A 26,999-nucleotide genomic window follows, 5' to 3' on the forward strand; every position below is an offset into this window, starting at 1 on the left:
TTCAATGCGATCGAAAAAAATCTTTCTCAGCTGAATTCCATGATAGGGAATGTTTGTGAAGCTATTATAGTCATTGTTTGCACCAATATAAAGTTACTTCTGCAAGTTAGTAGTCTCCATCAACAGCGAAAGCAGCGAAATCGACGAAACAAACTACTTGAGTGAAGTTTGTAAACAAAAAAGCAAGTTTCACACATTCATTATGTTAAAAAAGTATTGTCTTTTATTCCAATGTATGATAGAAGTCTATTCCAATACATTTGATGTTGGTTCCAAGTAGTATTCTTCTTCTTTCTTCCCAAGAATCACCAAATCTGTAAGCCAAAAATGTAAAAAAATGGCTTCCGCCTCGATTTTTGTCCCGACACGCACATCAACTGCAGCGCAGCGAGCGGCTCCAAAATTTTGGCTAATAGCGAATTGTAAGAAAGTGCAAACCGTTCAACAGAAGCAGCCTGAAATGTGACCTTTGTTTGAACGAAAAATTTGAAATCTCTTTGCGTAAAGACAATTTACTGAGCTCTAGATCTGAACTTATCTCAAAATGCCGGCACATAAACAAAAACCTACTTGAAAACTTCGATTCTAAAGATTGACGTCAATTTTTTTTATATGAAGACGCTGTATTGAATTTTTTAAATAAACGTGGAATTTTGTTTTGATAGTTATTTCTAATCAACTGATGAATGCGTAAGCATGAAACTTTAAGTATTGAAAAGAAATACAACGTTTCTTAATTTTTATGCATATATACTAATATATATAATTGATCAAATTCCAAAGACCATTTTGTTATAATTTTGCAAGTCCAATAATAGGAGATGTGATCGTCATCATTTGGATCCCGTCATCTGACCGACCCTGATTTACGTCTATGTCTATGTCTATATGGTTGAGTTGCAGGAGGCTGAGAAGCCTATTTTTGCAACTATAGACACCAAGTTAGTGTCCCGTCAGCACCTTGGACTGACTACCCAATTCCCCTCACATGGCATGGGTGGACCCGGGCGAAGGTTCGCTCACTTGCCAAGCGAGCTGCTGTGAGTAAGAATAGAACCTTGATCTCCCGTACAGGAATCAAGGTCGATGACCACTGTACCACGGCAGCAGGTAGAGTCTGCAAGTCTGAAAGCTTTTCCGCTGCTTTGCTGGATTCCCACTGTCAACCTCTGCACGCTCTGTGTTTACAAGTTTTCAAATCGAAGTAGCGAGCCGCGTGCTAATGGAGGGTAAACCGAAAACCAGTTTATCCACGGTTGACGGTTTCTCGATTTTTTAATTCGGACCAGTCCACGCCGATTCCCTTTCAACAAGATGTAGCTGCTTCTTTAACAGAAAAATATTTTCGATCCACCGACCGAACGACCCACTTTTTAAAGTAGAAATGACGGGAAACAAACAATTTTTTGCGATCTGCCTTACGTAATATGACTGAAGCCACAACCTTGCCGATATACAGGACATTCCAGTGCAGTTTGTCAGGTGCGCAAATATATGGATAAATCACTGGACAAAAGTTCCGGTATAGTGTCTGGTGTACTTTGTTTCCGAGAGAAAAATGTACCAGACAGCACGGCTAAAAAAGTGAGTTTCTCGGAGTTTGGAGAATTCAGGATAATCGATGGAAAGCGGAGTTAAACGGCGTTTTACGGACATAGAGTTTCCTAATTTCGGTAAACTCCGTCAAAATAATCGTAAATTTTCATCGTAATTTTCCTCAGTTTGCATGCGTGTCTAAAAGTTGGTTTTATGCAAGTGCGTGTCGTGAAACTTCGGAAAACCAATTTTCGATTTTCATAACATCGGGAGATGAAAAAAATAGTTTTACGGAGTTTTCCTGATCAAATTTTATCCGATCGGGATATTGGAATAAAGACGGATTTTAGTTCCCATTCTTCTGAAAACGCGGTTCATTCATTGAATATTGTTTGGCGCCAGAGTTACATTCAAAATGGTGTTTTCAAGAGGGGAAGTTACAAAAAGTCTACGAAACCAACAACCAGGTAAATTTTCTTGTTAATTTCTAATTGTGAAATAAAGGAAATTTTCTATTCTTGACCAATTTGCTTTTTCAATTGAAAAGTCTTTTAAGTTATAATTTTAACTAGGAAATGTTCAAGACTGACAAAATTTTCTCTATCTTAGATCTTAGCTCGCAGATTATTTCTTTGGACTTTCCTCGCCACTGAGAACGTATCAACTTCCAAAGCCATACATCAAAAACCAAATGGACAATAAAGATAAGTATTTTCGTTAGCATATTTATTTTGATCGATAATTTCACTTTGGGTTAGTGTAATAACCAGAAAAAAGTTTTTTATTAGTACGTTGTAATCCAGTCATACATATTTAGCATCAACAAATTTATACAAGCACACTTGTTTGATTTGACGTTTTAAGACGGGCGAAATCTTCTAAAGAACTACCCTTTTGGAGGGTCGGTTCGGTGCTATTATCTTTCTGTCTTTTTGAAAATGAGAGTTTTTTATTGGCAAGTTTTAATTCAGTCATACATATTTTGTATTAAAAATATATGTAAGCACACTTGTTTGATTTGACGTTTTAAGACGGGCGAAATCTTCTAAAGAACTACCCTTTTGGAGGGTCGGTTCGGTGCTAGTATTTTCTGTCTTTTTGAAAATGAGAGTTTTTTATTGGCAACTTTTAATCCAGTCATACATATTTTGTATTAAAAATATATGTAAGCACACTTGTTTGATTTGACGTTTTAAGACGAGCGAAATCTTCTAAAGAACTACCCTTTTGGAGGGTCGGTTCGGTGTTAGTATCTTTCTGTCTTTTTGAAAATGAGAGTTTTTTATTGGCAAGTTTTAATCCAGTCATACATATTTTGTATTAAAAAATATATGAAAGCACACTTGTTTGATTTGACGTTTTAAGACGGGCGAAATCTTCTAAAGAACTACCCTTTTGGAGGGTCGGTTCGGTGCTAGTATTTTTCTGTCTTTTTGAAAATGAGAGTTTTTTATTGGCAAGTTTTAATCCAGTCATACATATTTTGTATTAAAAATATATGTAAGCACACTTGTTTGATTTGACGTTTTAAGACGGGCGAAATCTTCTAAAGAACTACCCTTTTGGAGGGTCGGTTCGGTGCTAGTATCTTTCTGTCTTTTTGAAAATGAGAGTTTTTTATTGGCAAGTTTTAATCCAGTCATACATATTTTGTATTAAAAAATATATGAAAGCACACTTGTTTGATTTGACGTTTTAAGACGGGCGAAATCTTCTAAAGAACTACCCTTTTGGAGGGTCGGTTCGGTGCTAGTATTTTTCTGTCTTTTTGAAAATGAGAGTTTTTTATTGGCAAGTTTTAATCCAGTCATACATATTTTGTATTAAAAAATATATGTAAGCACACTTGTTTGATTTGACGTTTTAAGACGGGCGAAATCTTAAGTACTATACTACTCTTTAGGATATGAGACTTCTTCTACATATTTGAAAGTTCTTTTGCGTAGACTGAATTTATATCTGATTTTCTTTCAGATTGATGACATCACTTTACATCAAAGCACGTAATTGACATATTTGTTGACAAATCAAAAACAATTTATCACATTTCACGCCTTCAAGTCCCAAAGGTAAACAATATAAAATTAAATATAAAAACCAAGTAATTGTTTTAATTGAATCAAGTAATTGCGAAAAAAAGAATTATTTAATATCATATTTTTTTAAAGTTTAATTTTTACGTCTAAGTAAAAGTCGATCATCTATGCATACATCTGTTTGCTTAAAACAATACACAAATCCCTTAAAAATACAGGCAATTCATTTCAGTTCTTTATCAACATTTTGCCACGCAAACTTTCGTGTTGTTAAAATCTAATTTATAAAAGAAACGAAACAATCAAGTGACGTAACACGGGTTCTTTTGCTTTGATGATTGGTCTGAATAACTGCAATGTTTTTGCAAGCTCTAGCATTTTTGAAGCAGCGATTCAGACCTCAATAACAATGAAATAATGTCAATCTGGCTTTACAAATAAAATTTCAATCCCCGTTTTTACAATTGAAAATACGTAAAGTGCAAGTAAACCTGTCTCAGTGACTTGTTAAGATTTTGTGACCGGTGGGGATCAGTCTTCTTGTTCTAGTAATTTCCTTACTTTAACTAACAATATCCTTTAAAATTTATCTTATTTATGAACAATATTAATTTTTGTGACTAAGTGATGTAATTAACAATTTTATATTTAGTATTTATTATATACAATTAATTGACTAATTTAAAACTATTTAGTATATTCACAATATTCATGTACCAAACATTTATTTATTTTTTCAACTAATAAGATTAATGACATTTTAGAATAAGAGAAAATTTAAAAATCTATTTCATTTATCTACACATTTTCATTTCTCAATCCAGTTCCCAAATGCAATCATTTGGATTGAAACATCCTTTGAATTAAACTTTTAATAGTATCAACCGTTTCTGAAAGATACAAAGTCCATAGTTTTAAAAACGCATCCTATTTTCGGTTGTCTGGTTTTTCACATTACTGCAAACCTCGTTAAACCTTGTCACTTTTTACACACATCGTAAAACTCCGTGTAACTCTGTCGGTTTTACGTACGTTGCTAAACTATGTTACCTAAGTATACCGCAGTCCGGAAAACTGCGTATAACCCCTTTTTAACGCTTAATACAAGGCAACGTTTGCAAAGTTTTCCTATGTCCGTAAAACTAGGTATTGTTTTACGCACTCCGTAAAACTCAGGATGGACGGGTTCATGGAACTCAGGACAACTCCGTGGTTCGCTTCCTGAAATAGAACGATGTCAGGTAAAACTACGTCAAACGGTGTCTTATAACTCCGGAAAACTGTCTTTTTACGGAGTTGTCCTGAATCGTAAAACTGTCTTTTTCTGCCGTGCAGTCCGGTGTAGTCCAGTGTGCACTTTTGAAAATTTAATGAAGAAAACACCAGACAAAAAATAACGCCGGAATGTACGGTGTATCGGCAGGGTCGTCTGAAGCGAAACACGTCCAAGTCCAAAAAAACACGATTGCATCCAGTCTTTATCAAATTTAGACAGTAGTTGTACTTTTGTATACTCTATTTCTATATATGTATATCAAATTCCAATAGCATTATACTGTTATAACACCATCAATCCCCCCTCTAGAGGCAAACAAGAAAAATATGTTTTTATTGCAAAAACTACGAGTCCCTGACTGCTGTACTGTAATAAAAAGCAACAATAAAAAGTATCAGAAAATTCAACATAAACAAAAACTTGAGCAAACGGCTTTAAACCTTCAAAAGATGTAGAAAAAGAATCCCCTTGATGAAAATCATGTGTTTGATTTGCCGAGTTAGAAAAATAAATGACAGAAATTGAAGCTTGCAACAGATTCACACTGGAAATACTTTGGAACAACACTTTATCGACTTATCGCTTGAGCCGCCATCTTGAAACACCACATTATGATCTGTAAAAACAACACACGCTAAAAGTACTCAAAAAGTTAACCCGATCGGAAGAAAGTTTAGAAATCAAAGTGAGATCGGATGTTCCAAAATTTTGATCCAGAGCTGGAGCGAGAAAAAATTCGCGGAACCGATTTGAAGGGTCACCGAGGCTGACCAATTACACCCCTGTTTCAGTGACACGTCGAGAACTCACTATCACATCACTCGTAGGGATAGACTGGGGTGCTAAACCTGATTTGACGAGGGCAAACTTATTTCCGATATTTCCTGCGTCAAATGATTTAGACAAGTGAGGTTTTCAAATTCTAAATTCTATTATTATTAGCTTGATATCCAAGTAAGGATTTTCGAAATTTGATCTTTGCGTCTGGAAAGAGAATTTAATGTTTTCTTCCTTGACAAATGAAATTTTATGAATGTTTCTCAGTCGAGACGATTTTTTCTGTGATTTTAGGGATGTGCAATTCAAACAAAATAAACCAGCTGCGCTGGAAGGTCAGCCCAATAAGCTTAAAACGATTAGAAGGAAGTACAATCAAGAAACCTAATTCGATGTTAAAGCCAAAGAGGTTAAAAAGCTCATTTTGGTTGAACTTCAGACAAAAAAAAAGTTTAACACAAAGTTTAATTTGTCCAAAGCAGACAGAGATGTGATCGGATTATTTCATCCTTGGAATTTCACATAAATCTTTTCGTTAGAATGTCTTAAACCTGCTCTTTATTCTCTGAGAAAGTATCCGAGGGCGGCCGCTTTATAATATGTTCACTGCGGCTTTCGTCAGTTTTGTTCACTTTTGGCATTTTTATGTTGATTTATTTTTTTTCTCCAGTCAAGGCCACCCTTCGTTTATAGTTGAGTAGTTGAGTGTGCACGGTTCCGGGGGGGGGGTGCACTATTGTCAAAACGAAAAATTCAAAATTTTCCCATTTTCGCCCTGAAAATAAAAGTAGACGAAAACTTGAAAGATTTTGTGTTTTCTATCCTAAAAATTGTCCAAAATAATAAAAAATCGACCCTATCAGATACACATCTTGAAAATTAGTAAATTTGGGAACCTGTCAGATATCTTCAGAGCCTAAAAAAGAAACCCTGATAAGTGGCACGTCCCCATACCCAATTTTGCCTAAGTGCCTCCCCCGGGGCACGGTTAGCTGTCTAGTAATCACATAGTCAATTGATTCAGATTGATTTAAATGGCGTGTTGAACCTAGTATAATGTGAATAAATAGGGGCATTTTATATTGAGGAAGCTGCTTAGGAAATTCCGTCCAGTTTCGATAACGCAATCAAAAGTTATGACGATTCTAAGTTTATGTTACGCCACACTTTGACGTTCCTTTCTTACATACAAAAACTCTCCAGACAAGAAAAGTAAGAAAGCCTCAAAACTAATCATAAAAAACTTTCTTTTACACCCTCTATTTATTTACAATACAATAGCTTCTTTCAATTTATTGAATAAACAAAAAAAATCGTTTTTCACTTTCTTCTTTTTAATTATAGTGTTCTTTTATTATTATGCGCAAATCTTTTAATGAAGTTATGTGTTTCTTTTCTCTTCCAAGAAAAAATATTTTTCGCGCCAAAGTTTTCCCGATAACTTATTTTCCGAAAATAATCCGAAATCGGATTCAAACTTGAAAGTCTTGACGACGACCTCCGGGAAAAAAATCGTGAAAGGGATTTAAAGGGTCACCGGGGCTGACCAATTAGATTTCCCATTCGCTTTCAAGTTGAAATCGGCGAAAAAAACATTATGAAATTGTTTATTTCGTTCCCAGGCTCTAATGAGAGAGTGTTTTTTAACAATCTGTTTTTTTCGGCCGGAAATTCCAGATTCTTTAAACAACACATGAACAAAGGTTGAAAAGAAGTTTTGGAAAATCCCAATAATCTCAAAATCTCGTCCTTATTTCGCACTGATTTACCCCTCAAGAATGTATTCAACAAATCACTATGACTTGATTTAAAAAGGGTGGGTTTGAAAAAGTCCTCCTCAACCGAGGTCTGCGGAAACCCCAATGACCAATAAAATAAAAGAGGATAATTTTTTACATAATTTAATCGCTCCAAACAATTTTTGATCACCTCGAACATTTTTTAATCGCCTGGAACATTTTTCAATCGCTTCAAACTGTTTTCAATCGCTTCAAACTATTTTCGATCGCCTCGAACATTTTTTAATCGCCTCGAATATTTTTAATCGTTTCAACCATAAAAGCTGAAATTTGTTCCTTATTAATCATAACTCGTGCTGATAACATGGAACGAAGTAGCTATGTTGTGAGTGCTCCTCAAGATGAGGAACAAGATATTATCAACCCGAAAAAGGAACTGCGCTGCTCGTTACTGAAAACAACTTTAAAGTCTTTCGTAGTGACACATGTTTCAAAATACTATCAAGCATGTGGTATTAGAGTGATGTTGCCAGACTTATCAAAGGTTGAAGTGTGGCTTGCAAGACAGAAGTTGGAAGAAAGATTGGCATCTGAGCCACACGTGGTAGGATTTTTTTCGTGTGGAACCGCACTCTATGACGATAAGAAAAACAACAATGACGATGAACAGCAAGCCATTGCAGGAGTCGCTTTTTGGATCATGTTTGACTGGCCAGATATGGCAATCGAGGCATATGAAAGCCATATAACGAGGGTGGCAATGGACGTCGGACTTGACACTTTCCATTGCAAGGCTGTCAAAGGAAGAGGTAAGAAGTTTATATTTTGTTTGGATTTTCTTTCTGTCAATATTTTTTCATTTCGTAACCCGGCTGGCAAACAACGTTGTTTTAACGTACATCTAACGTTATATGTAACGTTCATCTAAGGTTATATGTAACCTTCATCTAACGTTATATGTAACCTTCATCTAACGTTATATGTAACCTTCATCTAACGTTATATGTAACCTTCATCTAACGTTATATGTAACCTTCATCTAACGTCGTATGTAACGTTCATCTAACGTTATATGGACGTTCTGAAGTTAGATAAACATTTAAAACAACGTTTTGTGCCAGCTGGGAAGTAAGATTAAGTCAAAATTTTGAAAGCAATTTTGTAGCCCGTAACACAATTTGAATTTTTTTGGAGACTTTGAAATTTGCGGACATTGTTTTGAAAATTTTTATCACTCTTGTCACTTGCTTATCACGCGTTATCACTTGTTATCCACCTTATCACAGCTTTTTGTAGAGAAGAGATTTTTACGGACACTTTGAAATTTGCGGACATTTTTTTTGAAAACTTATCACCCTTGTCACTGGCTTATCACGCTTTATCACTTGTTATCCACCTTATCACAGCTTTTTGTAGAGAAGAGATTTTTACGGACACTTTGAAATTTGCGGACATTTTTTTGAAAACTTATCACCCTTGTCACTGGCTTATCACACGTTATCACTTGTTATCCAACTTATCACAGCTTTTTGTAGAGAAGAGTTTTTACGACCACTTTGAAATTTGCGGACATGTTTTTTGAAAACTTATCACTCTTGTTACTGATTTATCACGCGTCATCACTTGTTATCCACCTTATCACACATTTTTGTAGAGTAAAAATTTTTTACGGACACTTTGAAATTTGCGGACATTTTTTTTTGAAAACTTATCACCCTTGTCACTGGTTATCAGGCGTTATCACTTGTTATCACTTGTTATCCACCTTATCACATCTTTTTGTAAAGTAAAGATTTTTACGGACACTTTGAAATTTGCGGACATTGTTTTGAAAACTTTATCACTCTTGTCACTGACTTATCACGCGTTATCACTTGTTATCCACCTTATCACACATTTTTGTCGAGTAAAATTTTTTTACGGACACTTTGAAATTTGCGGACATTTTTTTTGAAAACTTATCACCCTTGTCACTGGCTTATCACGCGTTATCAATTGTTATCCACCTTATCACAGCTTTTTGTAGAGAAGAGATTTTTACGGACACTTTGAAATTTGTGGATATTTTTTTTTGAAAACTTATCACTCTTGTCACTGACTTATCACGCGTTATCACTTGTTATCCACCTTATCACACATTTTTGTAGAGTAAAAATTTTTTACGGACACTTTGAAATTTGCGGACATTTTTTTTTGAAAACTTATCACCCTTGTCACTGGCTTATCACGCGTTATCACTTGTTATCCACCTTATCAAGCTTTTTGTAGAGAAGAGATTTTTACGGACACTTTGAAATTTGCGGACATTTTTTTTGAAAACTTATCACCCTTGTCACTGGCTTATCACGCGTTATCACTTGTCCACCTTATCACAGCTTTTTGTAGAGAAGAGATTTTTACGGACACTTTGAAATTTGCGGACATTTTTTTTGAAAACATATCACTCTTGTCACTGGTTATCAGGCGTTATCACTTGTTATCCACCTTATCACATCTTTTTGTAAAGTAAAGATTTTTACGGACACTTTTGAAATTTGGGGACATTGTTTTGAAAACTTTATCTCTCTTGTCACTGACTTATCACGCGTTATCACGCGTTATCCACCTTATCACACATTTTTGTCGAGTAAAAATTTTTTACGGACACTTTGAAATTTGCGGACATTTTTTTTGAAAACTTATCACCCTTGTCACTGGCTTATCACGCGTTATCAATTGTTATCCACCTTATCACAGCTTTTTGTAGAGAAGAGATTTTTACGGACACTTTGAAATTTGCGGATATTTTTTTTTGAAAACTTATCACTCTTGTCACTGACTTATCACGCGTTATCACTTATCCACCTTATCACACATTTTTGTAGAGTAAAATTTTTTTACGGACACTTTGAAATTTGCGGACATTTTTTTTTGAAAACTTATCACTCTTGTCACTGGCTTATCACGCGTTATCACTTGTCATCCACCTTATCACAGCTTTTTGTAGAGAATAGATTTTTACGGACACTTTGAAATTTGCGGACATTTTTTTTTTTAAATTATCACTCTTGTCACTGGCTTATCACGCGTTATCACTTGTTATCCACCTTATCACACATTTTTGTAAAGTAAAAATTTCTCTTTTCATCAGGTGTCCGTTCCATCACTGATGGTTTCGTGTCATCGCTGTACATTACCCTAAAAGATCAGAATAATGAAACATTGGTCCATCATTATGCCAAATCACAAATTCGATGCTTGAAGGGGCTGCAGAACAGGAAGGAATCCCAATCGAAAATGTCGAAATGACTGAAGGTGACAGATACTCGTCGAAGATATTGACTTCCCTTTGGCTTTGTAAATCGATGGATACAAACGTTGCAAAAGAACTTAGAAACGTCGTTGAATGTGTCAAAGGAATGATGGCTGTGAAATTGGTCGACCTAACTTCTGCAGGTAAAAAGAAATATTCTAATTTCACTGTGTGTTTATTGATTATAGATGAAAGACAGTGATAGGTCGTCTTGGTCTCGTTTTAATCTGTCCTTCATTTTCTTTTCCAAAAATTCAGACCAACCTGTAATGGCTGCCCAAAAACCTGTCACCCGTCTCATGCAGTGCATCACAATAGTGAAGGCTTTCATGAACCAATTTGATTACGCGCTTTTCGATGGCTTTGTCTATAAAAAGGTCCCAGAGGCTAGATATACGTTTGTCTTTTGTTCTTCGGTCCACAACTTTATCCACTTAGTCTTGGGCAACTCGGAAATGGCAGACCAGATTGTGCAGCATGTAACGCAAATAATCAACTTGTTGTCTGAGAGTGCTTGTCGAATTATCAAACCTTTACAAATTGATTACAACTTCATTGAGGTCACGCCCTATGGCACTTGCTTCAACATCCGTGAGAAATGCTTTCAACTTGAACCAGCCGATTTAAAAGGTACATAATTATCACTGTCTTTTTTAAGATGACACTGTTTAACATTTAAATGGGTTAAAGTGCTGTTGGAAGACTCGTATAAATTGTGAATAAAATCTATTGTTTCTTCCTCTTATCAGGCTCACCACGCGCGTTTGTCAAGTACTTGTATAATCCAGACAGGACACCACATCCCGAACCATTCATCAAAGGCGTGGAAAACTCTTTTGGAAATCCTAGAATTCGAAAACGGTTTTACCAAAAGTACTACCAGCTACTAATGCATGGCCAGTTTCCACATAAAGAAACCAAATTGTGTTTGGTTGGCCCACCAGATTCAGGGAAGACCAGTTGGTTCACGCCATTTCAAGGCATCATTCCTGCCCGATACATTGCCGGGGTGATGAACGACGGCCGTTTCTCTGCTGCCATGATCGAAAGCAATACTCAGATCTTCATGATGGACGAGTGGACACCCGATTCGCTTTCTTGCGAAGATGCCAAACGTGTTTTACAAGGTGAGTAGTGGTTTTTACACCCATCAATGTACTTGTGGTATTGCTCGAGCGCCTGCTCTTTAGAAAATTTGGATCAGTTTTATTCACTACTATCTAATTTGCCTTGCTTACCATTCAATTTTGGAACTTTGTGTCTTGCTCACTATCTAAATTCTTTCAATTTACTTCTTCACGTGTTCAGGTGGAATGAACTTCGTCCCACAGAAGCACAAGAACGGATGGAGGATCAATTACAATTCAGGGTTTTTCATCACTACCAACGAGTATCCAGATTTTGGTAATCAGACCGATTGCGATGCCATCCGTAAACGATTGGAAGTATTCCAGACATCATCATTGAAAAGAAGAGACACATCAGTCTCAGGTGAGGGGAACCATTTGATCTGATTATCTTTTTAGTTTTTTCTTCCTAGGAAACAAATTCGAATTGGCTCCGTGTACACTGCTAACCACTTCGAATTTTTCTCTTTTTTCTCAGGCTGGCTGAGAATGAATTGCATGGAAGTCTTCCACTATCTTGCCGACTACTTGCGGGACGAACCGATCTTCGACGCTCCAAGTCACCTACAGCCAAACGCCGTCCAAACGGGAGCGATTTACAATGACTTCGATTTCAATCCAATGTCCCTTATGTACAGAGACGAGATGGACAGATTTTGTTTGAGTCAACCACCCTCTGCAGGCACCAATGCAGCGACCAACGAAAATGTCGACGATGAAGACGAAGCAAACAATGACGACAACACAGCATTGGTTCAAGCACTCGACCATGCAATCATTCAAGCTGACCGTAAAGGACCTCCAGTGGGAAACGCAAATTTTTTTTCCGTACATAGACGGAAGTATCATCGACGGTCGGGAGTATCTCATCTTGACGGTCAGGAGTATCATCGACGGACGGAAGTATCTTAAACTTATCTGAAACCTTGAAATATCGACCCGACCGGGGTTCGAACCCACCAAATGAAAGAGTTTCTGATCAGAAACACAGCGCGCTATCCGTTGAGCCACACTCGCACAGCAGAACACTAAATTAGGAAATACTTATAAGATGACAAAAAATACGGGGGTAATTTATTATAATATGGGTAAAATTGCCCTTTTTTAACCTGACTGAAATTCGATCCGTTACTAGCAACCCTGCGGGGCCCAAGGGGGCCGAGTATGCACCCGGCACAGTGACAAGCCGTTACTGCCAACCCTGGCCTAAGCAATTCCAAAAAACAAAACCAAACAACAAAGATGAGATACTCCCGACCGTCGATGATACTTCCGTCCATGTACGGAAAAAAATCTGTGTGGGAAACAGAGCTGTTCGACAACGTAAGCGAGGTCTGTGACACGGATTACATCGAAAAAGTTATCACCCTCGCAGCTAACGTGCATGATGTTTGGGATTCTTTGCAACTGACAGAAAATGCGAAGAATATGTTTAGACGAAGGCTACGAAGTAATTGGGAAGGACCCGACACCGTATATGACGCTTGATTGGTGCGAAAGGGGTATGAGCGCTCTTGGTTTGATTATCCTTTACTTTACAGCAAGTATCCTGACTTTGACCCTGAAGCAGAACAAGAGCCATCAACTCAAAAACCTTTAACTCAACAAGAGGCACGTGCATCTTCGGCAAGTGAGGAATCATTTAGCGAAATCACCTCGTACCAACCACCTAGACCGGAGCTTGTGCCTGAAGCCAAAACTCCAACCCGAACGCCACCGTCTTCGCCTAAATTGGTCATACTGGAGAGTCCTATCATTCCAAAGCCTTCCACAGACAGCGAAAGTTCGATCAACAATGACGTCTTCGACGAACCACCTGCTGTGACATCGTCAGCACCCAATAAAGCAACTAAAAGAAGATCACTCAGTCTCAAAAGATGCACATCGACAATCTTCGACCAATCCCATCAGCTGGTAACTCTCACAAGCGACGAAGAGGAATGAGCCAGCAAGAAGGTCAAAAGTAGCGACTCGAACTCGTCAATTGAATTTGATGTGACCAGGAAAGTGGATGGCACTGATACTCCCATCATCAACGTACCGTCATCAACTTCTAGTGACAGCGACTGATATTCTCGTTTGTAAATTGGTCTTTATTTTTTAAATTTGGTATAAAAATAAAGCTTTATGAAAGGTTTACATTATTAGACTTCTTTTCGTCTTCCCTTACACAAATTTTCAATTCTTAAAGAACTGTGACGGTGCGGATAAAGGGTGTGATTACGGAAGCTAAGCGTGGGATAAGGAAGAAAAGCAAATCGAAAGTGTCCGCCAAATTTACAATCAAAAAATGCTGTGATAGTGGGGATAAGCAGTGATAACGAGTGACAAGCTGGGGATAAGGTTTTCAAAGTGTCCGCGAAAAGTATGCTCAATGTCCGATAAACTTTGCACCTCAGAATTAAGGAATAAGACGGATAAGCAGTGATAACGAGTGACAAGCAGGGGATAAGAGGGGAATAAGATTTTCAAAGTGTCCGCGAAAAGTATGTTCAATGTCCGAAAGACTTTGCACCTCAGAATTAGGGGATAAGACGGATAAGCAGTGATAACGAGTGACAAGCTGGGGATAAGAGGGGAATAAGATTTTCAAAGTGTCCGATAAAAGCATGTTCAATGTCCGAAAGTCTTTGCACCTCAGAATTAAGGGATAAGACGGATAAGCAGTGATAACGAGTGACAAGCAAGGGATATGAGGGGATAATATTCTCAAAGTGTCCGCGAAAACGTATGTTCAATGTCCGAAATACTTTGCACCTCAGAATTAAGGGATAAGACGGATAAGCAGTGATAACGAGTGACAAGCAGGGGATAAGAGGGGAATAAGATTTTCAAAGTGTCCGATAAAAGCATTTTCAATGTTCGAAATACTTTGCACCTCAGAATTAAGGGATAAGACGGATCAACGATGTAAAAATAATAGATAACCAACTACCTCTAGAAGGCACTTCTCCCAAGAGAACAACCATTGTTTTCCTATTGAAATGAGCACTCCTTTAAATAGCTCTGTGTGCAGTGCGTGTTATGCTTTTAGCTAGATTTTGACATACTTTTTGACATCCACTGAATTGATAGAAAATTTGAATTGTTATTTACTGCAAATTTTGGAATTTTTTTCAAAAGATAAAGGTACCAATCTTTAGACAAATTGACTACGGATCGGCCTGATACCACTTAATCTTCATCTGGATAAATAAACGCTCATAAAATGATGTTATCTGAAAAACATGTGTGATTTGAAGTGCGATATCTCACGAATGAAAAGTGCATGAAGGTTGCCTGATACAAAATAAAAAGATGAATGTTTATAGAACAATAATATCTAATTAAAAAATTCCTTCTGTGAGGCTGCCTATAGGAAAATACACTTTTTCTAACCCAAATTTTGGAAAAATATACATCACGTGATCGATTCTGTCCAATAGAAGGTTGCAAATGAAGCAAGTTTTTATTTAATTGCACTTTTTACGATGCAAAATGTCATTAATATTTTTACAACCATAACACGGATGTTTTTTGAGAATCAAGGCAAGTTGGTTATCTATTATTTGTACATCGTTGGACGGATAAGCAGTGATAACGAGTGACAAGCTGGGGATAAGGTTTTCAAAGTGTCCGCGAAAAGTATGCTCAATGTCCGATAAATCTTGCACCTCAGAATTAAGGGATAAGACGGATAAGCAGTGATAACGAGTGACAAGCTGGGGATAAGAGGGGATAAGGTTCTCAAAGTGTCCGCGAAAAGTATGTTCAATGTCCGAAAGACTTTGCACCTCAGAATTAGGGGATAGGACGGATAAGCAGTGATAACGAGTGACAAGCTGGGGATAAGAGGGGATAAGGTTTACAAAGTGCCCGCTAAAAGGATATTCAATGTTCAAATATACCTAATTCAAATATTTTTTGTTTGAAAGTACAAGTTTTTTTAAAGATATAGGAATTAGAAAGAATAAGGTTTTTAGAATTTTACCAAATCTAATTTTAGTGAAACAAAAGGATGCAGAAAATCTTCTAACTTCACATATACCTAATTTAATTTTTTTAAATACAATTTTTCAAATACTTCGTTAAATTTTATTTCAAAGTTACTCAATAAATTTTCTTGCTTTTGCCCGCATCATCAATGTAGAGTTTTTTCTTGAAGGGTGAAATTTATACTCTGGTTCTTTTAAGATGTTAGACCATTTTCCTTGTCCGTACTTCTTTATACCCTTTAACAGAAAATTGTCCTCTTCAGTAGTAAAAGCATTCTTCTTGTTTCTTGGCTTTTTTTCGGAGGCCACTTGTTTCATTTCTTCCTTTTCAATTTCATGAAGAACGATTTTATCTTCTTTTACATGTTTCTCCTTGGCCAATGTAACTTTTATCAACTTGTCCATACAGTCGTTCGCTTTTCTTGCAACATCTTGTGACTTTCGTTTTTGATAGTGCACCTTGGCAACGTTTGATGTGTGTTTCTGGTCGAGGTTGACAATACGTTGTTCTGCTAGGGTCAGGTTTTCAGCGCTAGCGGTTTCGATGATCTGCCTATAACACGTTGGTGTTATATACTTTCCAATCGCTTGATACACCATTCTTCCAAATATATCTCCCAGGTTTTTAAGCTGGTTTCCGTTTTTAAAGACCAGTAAAAAGTCGCATTTTGAATTCAATCGTGGTCTAACATGATCTACGTAATTTTTCAATTTCGAAAGTACGTCATCAGTAAAAACAAGTGAATCAAAACCATATTGTTCTTCAGTTTTAAAGTGTGTTTGATCAATCATTCCTGTTTTCATAGCAGTAAGAACCATCTTCACAGTAAGAAATTGAAATGTCATTGGCCTGCTACCTTTAACATTTAAAAGCAACAAAGAAACTACGAAAGATGACGCGAAAGAAAGATCGTGGGCAATGTGAGCATTGATCTTTGATAAATTTACAACTTGGTTATACCTGTCCTCGTGAAAATGTATCACTTTTTGTAAATCTGCAAGTGACGCCCAGCAATTGATACTCTCCAAATGCTCGATTGAAAGTAAAGTGTTCCACTCGACCCGCATCTTCTTTCTCAGACATTGTTTGGCACGAGAGAGAAAAACTTCGCTGGTCAGAAATATCGCTATTTTGTCTGCGCGTATACCCCTGCATCTCAAAAAGTCTAGGCAATGACTCAATGACTGTAGGTAAGATATCATCCCGGGTTTGCCAAGTTTGCATTCATTCTCCAGTTATCTCAAAAATCTCTCTATATATTCCGTAGATCCAACGCAATATTCCATTAAAGTCAAAGTCAGTTCAAAATTTTCTTCCAAATTTTCCAAACAAAATTTACAGAACTTTATTATTTTTCGGCAAATTTGAAGCGCTTGATTTGCATCTTTGCAACCCCCTCCAGCACTGCATATCCAAAATATAAAGTCTTTAGCCGGTTGACATTTGTCCGAGAAAGATGAAATGTTCCCAGTTTTATTTCTGATTACTGCTCTTTTTGAAGAATAGATTTTATCTGTGAAAACTTCATCAACATTATGGTTTACTTTCAAAATAAAAGTACCACCCGTGTTTCGTCACAACATGTTTTCTGCAACCTCTTTGACTGTGGTAGCTATCACTGTCACAATTGGAAACAGGACACACAAACAAGCCAGCTGCATTTGGAGTCAGCTTGAGCCGTTTAGCCTTGGGACTTGCTCCTTCAACGCCTTCCCAATCTTTCTTGCTGAAAGTTCTCTTCATCGCGTACACACTTCATTTCTCCATATTTTCCAAATAAGCATTTAAAAAGTGAACTTGCCTTTTTGAGAGATTGCATCGATCCTCTCTTAAATGAACTAATTATCTAGATAATTTCACGTAATTTCAGAAAAAAGGAATTATCTCACTATTTTAATGAAGTTCCTTTTATCCTTTAAATTTCATTCTGTGAAATACCGTATTCTTTGATTAAAATGTTTTTTTTAATTTAAATATACAATTAGTTCTTTTAAAACATAGTTGAAATGACTATTAAAATGAGTTCAGAGAGTTCCGAATTGGTTTGGTTCTCTTTACTCTCATTGAATCGTTGTAGAATAGGAACTATCTGTGCATATAGCACCAGCAAGGGAATACTTGTAAATGAGCAAAAAGTTCCTTTCAAAACAAATTATGTAACTAATTTGTTCCCTTGATAAAAAAGGAATCTTACAAATTGAAATAGAAACGATGAACTATGAGTTCCCTTGGGAATTGACTTTCGGAATATGGAGATCTTAAACTGTAAACATTTTTTCTTAATGTAATAAAAACGTTTTTATTATTATTTTTTATTAAATTTTGAGATTCCCTTTTGGGATTGTAAAAAAATGATCTATTAATAAACTGTAAAACGGACCAATCAGAGCCTTACAACACTGCTTCATGGCAAGGAACAAATAATCTTTTATGTAGATAAACATTTTTTGATCGCCCCGAACATTTTTCGATCGCCTCGAACATTTTTTAATCGCTGTGAACATTTTTTAATCACCAATTTTTAGTTGCATGGAACATTTTGTAATAGACGATATTGCATTTAGATAAATGCAATGCATTCTGGTTTCTCGGGGACTCTCAAAGGAATTATAATGTCGATTATATAATGATCTGGAATAGATTATAATTCCCTTGAGGGTCCCCGAGAAACCAGAATGCATTGCATTTATCTAAACGCGATATCGTCTATTGCCTCAAACATTTTTCAATCGCTTCGAACATTCTAATAATATTCTCGAATATATTTTAATCTGTGAGATTAATATTTAATCACCGCGATTAAAATATGTTTGTTCTGTTAATTTGGGTGCTTTTAACAGCCATTGAAGTGTTCATTACAAACATACGCGTGTTTGCGTGTCCTTTTCGAACACCTTCGCACTTTCTAATTTGTCGATGTATTTTGACATTTTACAAGTCATTAACATTACCATTACCAACAATATCCTTTAAAATACAATCCCATTTCAATGTTCTATTTCTCTGACCACCAATGCGTATTCATAAACAACAAACAACAACCACGGAGTCCATATCATCGAGGGTCGGCCAAGCCAGAATTTAAAAAGCAACAACAGACAAAAAGTTCTTCCTCCACTCAATAAGGGGAGGAATAAATATCCATATCCAAAATATTTTTTTTTTCCATTTCAAAACATACTAGAAGTCCAAATTCATGTTGTGTTCTCTACTACCAGGATCCAATCATCTAAGGAATGGTTCTCCCACCATCATAATATACAGTTCATTTTCCAGCTTTGAACCTCTTTTTGCAACGAAGCAACAACTATGTTGTGGCTGCTGTCCTGTTGACGAAACAATAAAAATTCCATCTTCTTTCATTCTCCAGCTGCTTTCTTCTATTCGTTTGTTTTCATCAAGCACCGTCTCTTTTCAAAGCACCAACGTCTCTTATCCAGTTTTCAAAACAACAATGATTTTATTTTTCAAAGACAGAGTCAACATTCGAATTCAGAGTCAACATTCGAATTCGGAAAAGCTCGAAAATCTTTGCCCGAGTCAATGCAACGACTTCTTGAAAAACGAGCGTTTGAACGCTTCTTGAACGCTTCTTCCATCCCGCGCTGATTTTCCAATCTCTTCTTTAAATTTCCTAATTTAAACATTAGGGAGATAATCAAAACAGAAACTCAAGGAAAGATTATCTCCGCAACATTTTAGATCTGGTATACATCCTCTAGACTAAAAACCAATATTCCAAATCTACGGAAGCGACGGAAAGCGATGAGAAAGTGCCGTCTGACAGATTGAAATGATGTTTTCGGTACCGTAGAAAACGCACATCAAGTTTTCCTGGGTTTCGGTGAACATTACAAAGCTGCAATCTGATTGGCTGTTAGAAAACCAATAAAATTCTAACCCAAATACCAATTAGGAATAATTCAGGATAGGAGTAATAGCTCTCAAGGCTTTACACCCCTTCCCTTTCAGTTTTACGAGTGTCCCCACACACACACACCCACACACCCTATACACAGACACCCCTACACACAGTGTGTTCAGATCTCGTGCTCGCCGTGCTAAGCGTGCTCGTTGAATTAATTAAAATTTTACACCCCTTTCCTTTCAGTTTTACGAGTGCCCATACACACACACCCACATACCCTATACACAGACACCCTATACACAGACACCCCCACACACAGTGTGTTCAGATCTCGTGCTCGCCGTGCTAAGCGTGCTCGTTGAATTAATTAAAATTTTACACCCCTTTCCTTTAAGTTTTACGGGTGCCCCCACACACACACCCACATACCCTATACACAGACACCCTATACACAGACACCCCCACACACAGTGTGTTCAGATCTCGTGCTTGCCGTGCTAAGCGTGCTCGTTGAATTAGTTAAAATTTTACACACCTTTCCTTTCTGTTTTACGAGTGCCCCCACACACACACCAACATACCCTATACACAGACACCCCCACACACAGTGTGTTCAGATCTCGTGCTTGCCGTGCTAAGCGTGCTCGTTGAATTAGTTAAAATTTTACACCCCTTTCCTTTCTGTTTTACGAGTGCCCCCACACACACACCCACATACCCTATACACAGACATCCTATACACAGACACCCCCACACACAGTGTGTTCAGATCTCGTGCTCGCCGTGCTAAGCGTGCTCGTTGAATTAGTTAAAATTTTTACACCCCTTTTCCTTTCTGGTTTTACGAGTGCCCCCACCCACACACCCACATACCCTATACACAGACACCCTATACACAGACACCCCCACACACAGTGTGTTCAGATCTCGTGCTTGCCGTACTAAGCGTGCTCGATTTTGAAAAGTCTACAACATTTTGTCCGTGATTGTATGTATCTTATGATTGTAAAGGGCTACGTGCATCAGTTTTGACCAGTGAAGATAATGGATATTTAAATTTGAGTTTTATCGTTTTGATCCAGTTAATTTTAATATATATTACTAGACGTCGTCGCAAACGCCGGTTAACGCTTTTGCTTGCACATCAAAAGCCTTTAAAATACTATAATGTGGGTTAATTCCTGACATTGTTTCGGCTTAAAATGTAGAATACAATAATAAAAATTATACTTCTAAACTTTCTACATTAGTCAAAAATTTGTGTCCGTAAGCCTCGATGATATGTCTTTTTAAGATAACGGAAGTCTGTGTTCAATGAAATGCCATAGTGACCCTGTCAAAATTATCGAGGGTACCCGTCGTTGCAGACGTCCAAAGGTGTCTGAGGTGGTGAGAGGGTTGCTTCTAGGAAAAAAAAGCCTTAGTTGTGAAGGAGAGGCTCGCGCTTTGCGATTGAGCACTGAAGGTTTTACCCGTTTGTTGGCTTCACATGCGGACAGATTAAGACCGCGCAATATGCAATGCTACCAACATTGAAACCTTTTTAAGTAATGTTAGACGAAGTTTAATCATCAAACAACAATGTTGGATTTTGTTGCGTGTGTTGATATAAAATAGTTCGAAATATGCAAATCCGTCGTGACAGTCTTGAAACCGAATAGCGCGAGACTTTTGTATCGAAGGAGGATAGGTTTTCCAGCCGCGGCGTTCAATTTTAGAAACCTTAATATGTTACTGGCTAGCGTTATAGAAATTTTTCATAACTCAATTAGTATAGAAGATTCCACGGACCATATAGACTTTTCAATTTCAGTTGAGCTAGAATCTGACGATGTTTTCTGTCCGAAAACTTTAGGGCAGACTCCAGGCTGGACACTTAAAAATAGTTGTCAGATTTGGCTGAAATTTGGCACACTTTTTCATTGAGTCAATATCATGGGGTGCTTTTTTTCAATGCACGACGGAGTTCGATTATTCGATTGGTTCGACAAGTTCGATTGATCGGGTCTGGCTTAATGTCATGTCTCTTTAATTGTAAGATTCCTATCATTTTATTGGTGCATTTACTAACTACACATAAAAGAAATAAAAACCTTCGTAAATACAAACACAAAAAACATGACAGAAATACAAACAACCAGCTGACAGCATGCTGAAAACTGCCATTTCTTTAAAAACGAGCGATGTTTAAAAATGCTTGGTTACGTTTACCTGGACTTGCGGACTGACAAAACGTTAGATTTTATCTTACCTTAGCGAGTGAGTCCATCTTTAGACTATTCGAGAATGTTCTAGAAGTTTCCAAAGCACTTTCGTTTTCTAATTTTTGTTCATCACCGCCACCGCCACCACGAAAGCCTATCGTAATACTTTCGCTATGCGAAATTAATCTTGTTTTGATCCAGTCACCTGATTTACTTCTATTTTACAGGGCATTATCTATTAGAGGATTTCGTTTTATGCTTGATAACAAAATTAATTTTTTTTCTCTCTATTTCATTTAGACTAGTCGACAAGTTAACAAACAATTCCAATACTGTATAGCAGACATACCTATGATGAAGGGAGTGAAAATCAAGCGTTTTTAAGTCATTTAGATTTATGAAGTACTCGAAAGACTAAAGGTCTTATAAGTGATTCAAAGGAAGCCAGATTTAACTGTATGAAACGTAAACAAACCAAAGACACGAACCTAGCAGAAAGAAAACTTAATTTGGCAAGTAAAATCCATAGAGGAAGATGTATGGTACATAAGGTCATAAATTGGCTTTGGTAACAAAATGTTGAATGGAAAGGTTCCCCCAATCTCAACAAAATCCAAGCAGAAATATTTCAATTTCCCAATTTTCTCTTTTTAACAAGGTACTTTACTAATACGGTTTGTGTAATTTACGATGCGCGATCCAACGATTCACGATGCGCGATGCACCATCCATGCATATATTATGTTAATTATTCTAATTATGCATTTACAGGTTTTAGTAATCACATATTTTAATTCCTTCTTTTGTATTCCTGGAAAATCAATGTAAATGTATATATTTTAACCTCAACAATCAAATCACATCAAAACATAAACTTTTTTTCTTTCTTAAAAAAAAAACGTTTCTTTGATTAAACCAACCAAATGCATTGCATTGAGACAGGGCGAGACAGGGTTATAAATAAAAATTTACAATGTTGTGGTAAAGTAGGGAAGACGTTTTTTAATGAAGAGTGCGTGTATAAACTCACCTTTTTTAGAAAGATCAAATGAATTAACTTGATCATCAAACAAAGAAAAAGATCAAATAAATAAAAGCACCAGTTGCCATTGAGTTGGTGAAAGGCTTTTATAAGAACATGCCAAAAGTAATGTAGCCAGTAATTCCTTTTTTACCTTATTCACTGTTCTTAAAAAAATAATAAACGTACAAAAATGAGTTTGTGCTATGACGTCTAGGCTTTTTCTTTCATTTTAAAAACGAGTGAGGCATGCGGCGAACATTTTCTTTCTCTCGCTATCAATTTTTGTTTTTTCTACACAGAAGATATAAGTTATTTTAAATTATGAAAACTTATTCGTGCATAATTAGAATAATTAACATAAATCGACATAAATCATGCATGGATCGTGCATCGTGCATCGTGAATCGTTGGATCGCGCATCGTAAATTACACAAACCGTTACTAATATTATCTTTTGAGCCCCCTCAAACCCGTCGCTGATAGTTGGACCTCTTAAACAACTGAAACCTTTTCATTTGCATTTGCATTTGCGTTTTCCCGAGTTTTCCCCTTTTTACGCGATATCGTGTGAGTTTGCAGACTCACGAAATTGTGAAGATCCCTGTGATTGATTTTAGGCTGATACGTGAAATAAAATGCGCACGAAATATTTGAAACACTACATTGCTTTTTTTATAAGCAATTATGCTTAGCATTCTATTGTTCTCAAACAATAGAACCATTGTTTAAGTACCAACAACTGAGCCTGCATATGCTTATAAACGTTATGCTTATAAAAGAAAAAACATGTAATTCGTGAAAATAAATCCAGAAAAATTTTATCAATTCATTTTGGCTCGCGAAAATTAACCCGATCAAAGTATACAATTTGAAGGCATATGAAGCAACATGCTTCTATAATTATGAGCCTCTATTGGACTATTTTATGCCTGCATATCTTTGTAAACAGAAATAATATTTAGGTATGTTGATTATTTATATTAGATATTGTTTTCATAAATATAAACTTTCAGCATATTTTTAGCCCGGGAAGCCTAAAGTTAAAAACACTTATTTTTTGCTCTATTTGAGTCCATGCTAGTTAAGGTCATTAGATCCCGCGAAAAATATTTCCTGAACTCTGGACTCTGCTACGATAATAATTGAAAATTCGTTAAGTTTGATTTCTAATATATCAGGGAGGACTATAAGGCTTTAAAGATCCATATAGATTTTTATTAAGTTTTTCTCGTTTCCGGCCAATGAATCCATATGGGTACCCATTGTCACATGCTGACGCGTGACGAATTGACACTTTTTTTACAGAAATCGAACCTTTGATATAATAATAGCATTCTGGCAAAGTTTCAATTTTTTTTTGCATAAAGTCTGCTAATTATGGCCTACAAGGGTTAAACGCTATAAAATAAGAGTTCTGTATTTCTCTTTTTTTTGTTTAAAAACACCAGCTCCGTTAATGTAAACGGGGGCAGGACTTCAAATTCTAATAAACAGGGTAGGGGCCTAATTACCGATGGGTTGGAAATTGTACCTCTAAATACCACCAAAATAAGGTTATTATAGAGTAAAACCTTACCATTTAGAGCAATATAAGGGACTTATTTTGACAGCTGAAAGTAAATAAGAACATAGACCTCATCTCAAATAATACTGTCTATGTCCTCGAGTTTTACTTTTCAAGCCGTGTATACTATTTGTCTGTAATTTCGGTATAAACGAGGTAAAATCCCAAAACTTGTTACATGTTTTTTTACAAGTGTCTACCCCTATATCAGGCTCGCATTATGCTTAGCATTCTATTGTCGTGTTTCGTGTTTGGTACCAAAAACTGAGCCTGCGTATGCTTTCAAGCGTTATGCTTGTAGAAAAAAAACAACATGTAAGGAGAGACCAATTTAATTTGTTGTTCTACGGGCAGATTATTAGCAAAATATGAGTCGGTCGGTCGGTAAAATAAAAATTAGATTTTCATTAATCAAGGAAGGTAATTAGGCTATAAGTATATTTTCAAATAATCTTGGTGGAAAATTCATCATTCGTCTTTGATGGAGTTTGTAATAAAATCTTTCGTGCATAGAATTCATGGTTTTAGATTATTTTCAACTTTTTTTAAGTGTAATTTTTTTAAATGACTAGTATTAGAAATTTGTGCATAGGCATAGGAAATTCAATATTATTATTTTTTCGTTTGCAGCAAATGCTGGGTCGTCGCGCCCGTAGAACAACAAATTAAATTGGTCTCGCCTATGTATGAAACTTTGGTTAAAAGTATGTGAACATTTTAGCATTTTAGAGCACACAATTTTGTTACTGTAGAAAAGATAAAATTAAATTTGAATCAGCATAAGAAATAATTTTTTTTAAATAAATATAATACTTTTCTTCTTTTGTCAATCTTATAATAAAAGATAATAAGAATTTTAAACTAACATTTTAGGTAGCTTTTAAGGGAACTTATTTTGGCGAAATTGGCAAAGAAACTCAAAATTCGGCAAATTTAGTTCCCACCAAAATTAATCTTTAGGTCATTCGCCAAATTAAGTTCTCGCCAAAATTAAAAAAATTCCTGGTTCGCCAAAATTAAAAAAATTTCTGAATCAACCGTTCGTCAAAATTAGTTCTCACCAAAAAAAGTTCCCTTAAAGGAATGTGAAAATAGCCTAAATTTCAAAAGGTATCAAAAATCGTTTAATTTAAAGAGACATTCAAGTTATGGGATTCAATTTGGAAACATTAATCACTTAAGATCATGTATTAAAGATGTAATATATATCAATGAATTGTACTATAAAAATTGGTGTTAGAAAGTTTCTAAAAAGTAAGCTCTAAAATATGTCAAACTATCTCAAAATCTATACACAGCTGAAGTACTATTAACAAAAATGTGTAAGTGGGCCTGATTTAGCATTTTAAGAGGGAGAAAACAGAATTGGCAGAATAGAACCAGTGGTATTTTACAATAAATGCATACTATCCATCAAAATACATAAAAAGAGTTTTTTAAATTTGGGAAGGATCTAATTTGGCTGATGACAGATTTTTAAAATGAAAGCAGAGACTTAATTTGACTATTTTTTGCTAAAGTTTGCCAAATTCAATCCCAAGCAAAATTAATTAACTATATAGGTGCACTAGAATTTTAAATAATCTTTAAAGCTTTAAATTTGGCTGATAGAATCTTGTGAAACAATAACAAAATTGAAACACGGCAATAACTTCAAGTGACTCAAGTCATTAAGGTCAATAAAAAAGCAATGTCATAACAAAAACCAATCAAGTGAATATAGTTCAGCTTTTCAATTCAATTAGACAATTTGAACACTTTTGACAAAATGTACGATTTCGAATATTCAAATAAAACATTCAATGATGTGTACTCTACTTTTTCATGATGATTGATTTCAACAGCTACATCTTTATGTTCTTTAAGTCTTTGGAGTCAACCAACAAAGCGAAGTTTCTCCTTTTCTGCCATTGGAATTTCAGTAAATTTTTCAACAACCATGAAAAGACAATCAAAAGCAATTTTAAATTTTAGTTTGGATTGATTTTCTTCCACTTTAAATTGAGACTACCAAGATTGGTCACAATTTTATTTCAAAAAACCTTCTTTACACAATCGTCACATTTGATTACTCAGCCATTCCAGATCAGAGGAAAGGGTATATATGAAATGTTATGTCAAACTCATTTTTGCCACACCAGTAGGGACCAAGGAATGCTGCAACCTAACCCATGCACCATTGGATACACACATAGAGACGGTTAAACAGGGCATACACTCCACCATGTGCGGTTGAAAATCTGTTGTAGTGACTTGATTAACAGTGAGCTTGAAAGGAAGTGAAGACAATATGGATGCTTTATACACTGCCAGACTGCTGCGGACAGTTGTAGGTTTGTTCAGATCAGGTTAAGTTTTAAGTTGATAACTCACAATGGTTGGGCAAATCTTTTCATCTTTGTACAGTGGCAGTGAATCAGTCATAATTCCTTACATTTAGTGATTTATGTGTATGTTCTCTTTAGTGATTTTTGTTCTTTTGGTTGACTTCAACACTTTATGACCACCAACAATCTGTTATCTGCTATTTGTAACGAAAGTCATGGTATAACTTATGATCTTGCAGTTGCTACATTGGTGT

The 26,999-nt window shown here is 36.1% G+C and overlaps 1 protein-coding gene across 1 annotated transcript; it reads left to right on the plus strand.

The window, feature by feature from the left end:
- Window positions 1–11,665: 11,665 nt before the first annotated feature.
- LOC136819448 (uncharacterized) lies at window positions 11,666–13,727 on the plus strand. The gene is made up of 4 exons (XM_067075671.1): window positions 11,666–11,783; window positions 11,965–12,147; window positions 12,262–12,625; window positions 13,325–13,727. Exons 1-4 carry the CDS (start codon window positions 11,669–11,671, stop codon window positions 13,725–13,727), a joined length of 1,065 nt encoding a protein of 354 aa, XP_066931772.1. The 5' UTR covers window positions 11,666–11,668.
- Window positions 13,728–26,999: the final 13,272 nt, after the last annotated feature.

The sequence above is a fragment of the Clytia hemisphaerica genome, unplaced genomic scaffold, assembly GCF_902728285.1.
Source record: "Clytia hemisphaerica strain Z4C2 unplaced genomic scaffold, Clytia hemisphaerica genome assembly, whole genome shotgun sequence".
NCBI classification, from domain to species: domain Eukaryota; kingdom Metazoa; phylum Cnidaria; class Hydrozoa; order Leptothecata; family Clytiidae; genus Clytia; species Clytia hemisphaerica.

Bases quoted from the DNA above. Each gene is read 5' to 3' on its own strand.
- LOC136819448 (XM_067075671.1), top strand. From the start codon at position 11,669: ATGAACGACGGCCGTTTCTCTGCTGCCATGATCGAAAGCAATACTCAG. The intron at 12,148-12,261 runs GTGAGGGGAACC...CTTTTTTCTCAG, and splicing joins AAGAGACACATCAGTCTCAG to GCTGGCTGAGAATGAATTGC. The intron at 12,626-13,324 runs GTATCATCGACG...TTTACTTTACAG, and splicing joins TTTTCCGTACATAGACGGAA to CAAGTATCCTGACTTTGACC.